An 8108-nucleotide genomic window follows, 5' to 3' on the forward strand; every position below is an offset into this window, starting at 1 on the left:
AATCTACTCGCTGATCCCTGCTGCTGGATTTCAATGCACAAAAAAAAGTTTTGTTTCATCTTATACAATGCTGTACATGGGCCAGATGTTAAACCTGCCTTATCCGCAGGGTCTCAACTAGCAAACATCTAGCAACAATTCCACTACCCCACTGTTCAATGTACATAACCGGTTACATTGCTACATCACTTCCGTATTAGCTTTCTCCTACAAAACACATTTAGAACTGCAGAATAAATAAGGGACCAGACAATAACATTGTGTATTTACATATACACAGGTCTTGCGCACATCATGGGGACATCACCATCGCGCTAGGGATACGCTTGTCATTTTCTTCAAAATAGGTAAAGTTTAAAGCTGAACTCCAGGCAGGTATAAAAGACACACATGATTGCAGCTCTGTATTCATTAATGCATTCTTACATGTATGTTGAAATGTAAGCAGTGTAAGTGCAGCCTAGGGGAGGGAGAAACAGCACAAGGAGCCAGTCAGATGTGCGAACAAGGAACATGCTAATAGAAGCAAGCAGAATGACAGAGAGCTGAGCTTGCTGCTTCTCCTTTCACTGTCCAGCCACAGGCTAGGCAGAGAAACTTCAAGTCTCTCTTCCCCTGTGCTTTGTGGCAGAACTGGGTATATCTCAGAACTGGAAGGGCAGAAATACAAATCCTTTGGCAGGTAAAGCACCTCCCTTGTATGTATTTCACCTGTGTATTTATCTGATTGACTGAAGTTCAGCTCTAAAAAAACTAAAAAAACAAGAGAAATACTGAAGTACATGACTAATGCAATAAAATGTACCCATTTCTAAAAGAGTCGTCATCTTGAGTGCCAAATCAAAATTGTTCTACGCTACAGCCTATGATTGTACTATTGATTTCCTGTCATAAAAGCACTCGGAAGACTAATAATGTGTAGACTCAACTGGGCTACTCCGTAAGGCAATGCAAAGAGCAATGATGATGTGCAAGATGCAGTAATCTAAAGCGACCAGATTTCAGTTATGGTCAGATTGGTGCAGAGATCATATCCTATGGATTCTTGATTACAATCAACAATGCTCTTTGAACTGCTTTGTTAAATAAGGCAGATGGTATCAAAATGGCTCCTTTTTCAATGTAGAGTGTGGATAAGTTTTAGATGCAGATGACTCCTACAGACAGAGAATTTGGCACAGTTATGGGAAAATGTAACAGTTTTATTATGAACCAATCAACAGTCCATAGGGCCTGCCTAAAATAAAGGTATGGGAAAAAAAAGAGAAAAAGTATAAATAAGGCATTTAAATTTGACAGTCAATAAAAATCCTTGAATATGGAATATGTACACAAAGAACAGTCTGTGTTTACAAGTCCTTGAACAACAGTCACTGTTAACTCGAGTGGAAACTGGAGGATTCCGACTCGGTAGAGACGGAGGAAAGTCCAGCGCGCTTTTTGGACAAGATTTTCAGGCTTGATCCTCTGCTGACAGAGGTGAAGGCGTTCTGGGCCGAAGTCTTGAATTTAGCCCCAAGGAAAGCATACAAGATTGGGTTGAGGCAACAGTGGAAAAAGGCCAGGGCTTCCGTGATGGAAATCCACTTGTGAATGGTGTTATCCATTTGGCAGTCAAGTTTTACGAATCCAAGCAAACCAAAAGTGTCTATGGTTAGGCAGATGTAGTATGGAAGCCAACAGGCAAAGAAAGCCACGATGAGAATGACGGTGGTCTTCAAGGCCTTGCGTTTTTGGTGACCTTTTGAGTGTGACAGTTTGGAAATGATGACACAGTAGCAGATGAGGATGATAAGTCCTGGCAAGAGAAGACCAACCATGATGTGGAGGAAACGGAATCCGATTGTCCAGTTCTGTCGGTTCTCTAGTGGGTAGATCCGATCACACACGTAGTATCCCTCTACATCGGTGACGCTGGCAAACACTAGGTCGGGCACAGTCAACAGAACAGCTGGTAGCCAAACTCCGGCATACACAATCTTCTCAGCCAACATTTTTCTGGAGCCTTGGCTGTTTGTGGCATGAACAATCGCCAAGTACCGATCTAGGCTGATGAAAGCCAAGATCAAGACGCTGCCGTAGAGGTTGACAGTGTAGATGACGTGGACGGCTTTGCACAAGAAATCCTTGAAGTACCAACCAATGGCGGCATCCACAGACCAGAATGGAAGGGTGAACACAAAGAGCAAGTCAGCCGCCGAGAGGTGTAGCCTGTACTTGTCAGTCATAGTCCGGGACTTTTTTTGGTAGCCCATAACCAACACCACCAATCCATTGCCGATAATTCCCAGAAGGAAGATGAAAGAGTAGACGGTCGGCAGGAAGATTCGGTTGAAGTCCTTGTTCTCGTCATTGGTACAAAGACCTTGAAAGTCGAAATACTCGTCGGAACCGTTAATATCGGTGGAGTTTTCTTCCATGAAATTGATATCGATTGCTCCAGAAAACTGCAAAGATAGCAAAAAAAGATGGACTGTAAGTTTTAGGTTGAAGGTAAGGAGTCATTGGTATACAACCACATTGCCAATCTGCTCTATAACTAAAGAGATTAATTTATTGGTATTTGGAACTAATATGAGGACACAGAGGAGAAGCGTGCACCAGAATAAACCTTGGCTTATCAACAAATTGCCTGTATAGAGTTACATACCATCTGGAATAGGGCTGTGCCCAGGTGTGACTACTGAACGTCAACGCCCACAATATAGTTCAAGTCATTGTTAAGTGAAGAATAGCTGTGTGGTATAGAAAAGCGAAAGGCACACAAGCAAGCTACCAGTTGACACAATTTGTCTCTAAAAACCTGAAAGCAAACAAGTCACTATTTAACCTTCAGCTGCCAGATGATGACTGATGGACATTTTGGCACACACACACACTCTACTGTGGACCAAGTGATGACAACTTAAATGGATGAAGTTATGCAAGTCAATGCAAACAATGCACGACAAACACACAAAGGGACGCACAAGATTATGAGCAGAAGAAAGAATATGACTACTGGGTTTTTATTCCCGGATGGTTAATTTTACCCAAGAGAGCGGAGTTCAGCAGCACACATATAATATATTATTAAGCTGATATGGAAAAGTGCAGAGGAGGCTTCCATAATGGCTTCTGGTAGACAGTTATATCAGTGCCCAGATAGCAAGGATAACTTGCCACAAATTTGTGGCCGGGTCAAATTGTAATTCGTTACCTTGCTGCACACATTCCTGGCAAGTTGTAGACTTGCAGAACACTTGCAGCACAAGTTCTAGTTGACACTTTTGGAATTTGTAGCGAATTTGCTTGGCAAGTCTACAGCAAGAGTCCTGCAGATCTTAGCTAGAGCTCTGCAAGTGTACAGCACTTTTGTAAAGCAGGTTGATCCGGAGACTTGCAATGCAAGTCATTTTCAACCTACAGCTCAATTGCTTGCTATCTGGGTGATTGTTCCCTCTTCAAAACTTTACAATGAAATCTGGGAAATGGCTAATACAATGGACATGTATGGTGGATAAGCAGTTCTCAGCCGCGGACACCAGGGCTAAAAACTAGAAAAATCCAGCCAATTAGCCTTCCTTTTCCTGGCTTCTTCCATGACCATTTGCAGCAGTAACCCTACATGATTTGGATCAGCAACAAAAGGGATGCAATAGCTAACTTACAAAACGAAATTGGCCACAAAGGACTCTGCAGCTACAAACTAAATGTGTGTGTGTGTGTGTGTGTATATATATATTTATATATAAACAGGTGCAATAATGACATGGCATTATAATGTGACAACACTTGGCGCCCTCTAGCTGCAATCTTCAGAAGATTTGCACAATTCTGCTGTAACAAGCTGATGTTACACACCAATAATTCCTGTAAGGTTCTAGCCAAAAAAAGGAAACAGATTTCATAAAACCAACGGCCAAACAGGAGCTTTGTAATTGGCGCCAACTCTACTATAAAAAATAAAAACTTTGTACAAGGGCAGCAAAATTTAGGATGACAAAACTGCATGAGAGGCAGAGAAAGCTATTATTATGCATGCTGTGTATAGATAGTTCACATTAAGACTGCATCAGATTTGGAAAGGTGGATGTAGAACTACAAATGTCAGCATACCCTGTCCGCTGGTAACATTTGTTGTTTCACGAATGCTCTATGAGAAGAGCAATTCTGAAATTTCAGGTGCTTTCCAGTATGCAAATCCTATTTAGTTGTTACAAGATGTCTAAACAATTTTTACAGAAAAGACCAACCACCACCACACCCCATCTTTCACTTTTCTGATGACTCCAAACTGATACAATGAGATCTGATTGGTGGTTCAGGGGTACAGACCATCATCATTGCTCTTTGCTCTGTGCAATGTGACCACTGTCCTCAACATGCCTCTCTAGCTGGGCACAAGCAAGAAAATGCATCTATCCTCAACAGGCTTTACAATGGTTTAATGTTACTAGAATTTTGTACGAATGTGTCGGCGTAACTCTAAGATAAACAAACTGTGCAAATGATACTGTTTTAGATTGCAAGCTTCTTTTTCCAGGATCCTAATTCTCATTGTTAGCCATGTTTGCATAAGCTTCTAATGTTACTGTGTCCCCTGTCTATCCTCACCTTGTGCAGCCCCGGAGCTGCCGCTATAATAAAGTGTAAACCGCCTACAATAGCAATATTCCATCTGAAAACAGGCTGGAAGGATGCCCAGGCAGGAAACATGCAGAAGTAATAGCACAGCAATTATTGACCCCCAGGTCATGCATTGTGCCAAAAGTATCTTCTGTACCTGCATCACACACACAAAGAAAGAGCCATTGTCTACCCAACAGATACCCCTACAGAATGAATGACTGACCCACCTACTGCAACCAGCAGGGGTACACCTATTGTACAGACACTCTCACATACTCAGGTATTGCACAGACACACTCTCACATACTCAGCTATTGTACATACACACTCTCATACTCAGCTATTGTACAGACACACTCTCATACTCAGCTATTGTACAGACACACTCTCACATACTCAGGTATTGTACATACACACTCTCACATACTCAGGTATTGTACAGACACACTCTCATACTCAGCTATTGTACATACACACTCTCATACTCAGCTATTGTACAGGCACACTCTCACACTCAGATATTGTGCAAATACAAGATTCATTGCTGTCAGGGCATGATTAGACTTGTAGTTCCACAGCAGATGGATAGTAACTGGTTACAGGACACTACAGATATCATTCCAGCAACAGAGCCACCTCTGACACACAAAACATCCCCAACTAACTCCAACTCTCCAATAACTGGCACAGAACTACAAGTCTCATCCACATAACATGAGGACCAGTATGTGAACTCTCCAATAACTAGCGCAGAACTACAAGTCTCATCCACATAACACCAGAGGACCAGTATCTGAATTCTCCAATAACTGGCACAGAACTACAAGTCTCATCCACATAACATGAGGACCAGTATGTGAACTCTCTATTAACTGGCACAGAACTACAAGTCTCATCCACATAACATGAGGACCAGTATATGAACTCTCCATTAACTGGCACAGAACTACAAGTCTCATCCACATAACACCAGAGGACCAATATCTGAATTCTCCAATAACTGGCACAGAACTACAAATCTCATCCACATAACACTAAAGGACCAGTAAGTGAACTTTCCAATAACTGGCACAGAACTACAAGTCTCATCCACATAACACCAGAGGACCAGTATGTAAACTCTCCAATAACTGGCACAGTACTACAACTCTCAGCCATATAACATGAGGACCAGTATGTGAACTCTCTAAGGTCACTTTGCTCATGAGTTCCAGAACACCGTATTACAGCATCGGAGACATTGGTTATAATGATTACTTCTTTCATATCACGTGGAAGAGAAATATTTGTTGCAAGGCTAATCAATTACAAATCCAACAACAGTATTTATAGACTATAGTGTCTATTGATCAATACGATCAGCTAAGATTCAACCAAGTTGTATTTATTTTTAATATTATGTGCAAATAGGTAAAACCTGAGTGAATCTTGGGTGAAAATGTTGATCAATAGACCCTTTTATCAGATGAATCTGACATGCAGAAATGTATACATGGACAGAATGTCAAATCGGGAACATTTACAGGGTCATGCAATCAAAATCCCGAAATTTTGGATAATTTGCAACATTCTAGCATCCCAATAACTCAATGCAATCAGTGTGTACAGTGCTAAGCTCCACGTGTGAGTAAAGCAAGAATCAAGCCAGCAGTGTCAGAATGGCATGCACCTAAAATTTGGAATTGGTTACAAGTCATTCATGTTTAGATGTAGTCCCCCTCCAGGTATGGGGGGCATTGCCTGAGCCCAGCACAGAGCCCGCACTGCCATGTCTACTTACTTGGTCCATGTCTGAGCCGCTCCCGGAGCCCGGGCGAGTCTGGTGCAGAGAAGTAGCGCAGAGCGATGTGAGTGCCGACTATAGGCAGCCCGGCTATATATACCCGCCCGCCCTCCAGCCTCCCTCCAGCCTCCCTCCAGCCTCCCTCCACCGTCCTCCTCACTGCTCCCTACACATACAATTGATGCTAATTTTACTGACACAACACCTCCTGTTGTTTATCCTGCAGCTGGCGAAGTCGGAGCTGAACCTTTTTGTTGTAAGATAAGCATCTGTAAAAAACATCAGTTCCCCAATAACACACACAGCTCCCAATAACTGGCACAGCTCAGTGTTGTCACCTCTAACTGTCACTGCCATGATTGCAGCCCCCACATCATGGGATCAGGGATCAGGAAGGATTCATTTATTAAACCCAATTACTACAAACTGATAATATGATTTAAAGGACATTATCAGCATTTTTAAGTGTGCAGATTTCATTAAGGTTAGGTTCACACCCAGGCGATCGAGCCCATGATTTGTCATCACGCGTCATTTTTTGTGTGATTTTGCTTTGGAAACCGCACGGTTTTCTTTTTTTTTTTTCAAATTCCTTATTTATAAACAAAGTGGTGGGGTACAGAGATAATTCACATCGTATCTGGGCCACATGGCCGCACATCAAACCAAGGCAATGAACAACTTGACGATTAGTGTAGTGCCAAAAACAAACATTGGGAACCTCTCCAATCAAATCTTCTCAAACAATATCAGAGAATGTAAAATGGAAACCGCAAGGTTTTCAATGCATAGAGATGTCTATGGGACCACAACCGCCTGAAAATAGCTCCTGCACCTTATTGCGCGACATGCGATTTTGACCGCGCGAAGGTTTGAACAGGCTCCGTTGACTTTAATAGGATTCTGTGTTTTGCGCAATGTCGCCTAGGTGTGAATCTGGCTTCAGAGACCCTTCAAGTCAAACACATTGTTCTGTTGTAGAGTGTTACTGCAGATTTATCATTCAGTCTTCTCTGCATTATATATATATTATGTGAAGAGGAATCAGCTGTCAGTGGCATATATTGCATCAAATCATTATGTGTAATGTACTCAGGAGTGACAAGGCATAATGAGGAACTATATATACTGTCTGTCTATCTATCTATCTATCTATCTATCTATCTATCTATCTATCTATCTATCTATCTATCTATCTATATATCTATCTATCTATCTACCTTCCTATCCATCCATCCATCCATCCATCCATCCACCTACCTACCTACCTATCCACCCATCCATCTATCTATCTATCTATCTACTATCTATCTATCTATCTATCTATCTATCTATCTATCTATCTATCTATCTATCTATCTATCTATCTATCTATCTATCTATCTATCTATCTATCTATCTATCTATCTATCTATCTATCTATCTATCTATCTATCTATCTATCTATCTATCTATCTATCTATCTATCTATCTATCTATCTATCTATCTATCTATCTATCTATCTATCTATCTATCTATCTATCTATCTATCTATCTATCTATCTATCTATCTATCTATCTATCTATCTATCTATCTATCTATCTATCTATCTATCTATCTATCTATCTATCTATCTATCTATCTATCTATCTATCTATCTATCTATCTATCTATCTATCTATCTATCTATCTATCTATCTATCTATCTATCTATCTATCTATCTATCTATCTA

General features: G+C 41.1%; 1 protein-coding gene across 1 annotated transcript; it reads right to left on the bottom strand.

Moving 5' to 3' along the window:
* Positions 1-1095: 1095 nt before the first annotated feature.
* Positions 1096-6438, bottom strand: CXCR4 (C-X-C motif chemokine receptor 4). The gene is made up of 2 exons (XM_018561804.1): positions 6392-6438; positions 1096-2447 (listed from the first exon to the last, which is right to left on the bottom strand). The coding sequence occupies exons 1-2, from the start codon at positions 6398-6400 to the stop codon at positions 1377-1379; spliced, it is 1080 nt and encodes a 359-aa protein (XP_018417306.1). The 5' UTR covers positions 6401-6438; the 3' UTR covers positions 1096-1376.
* Between the last annotated feature and the right edge of the window lie 1670 nt (positions 6439-8108).

The sequence above is a fragment of the Nanorana parkeri genome, unplaced genomic scaffold (assembly GCF_000935625.1).
Source record: "Nanorana parkeri isolate BGI_ZX_2015 unplaced genomic scaffold, ASM93562v1 scaffold545, whole genome shotgun sequence".
In the NCBI taxonomy this organism is placed as follows: Eukaryota; Metazoa; Chordata; class Amphibia; order Anura; family Dicroglossidae; genus Nanorana; species Nanorana parkeri.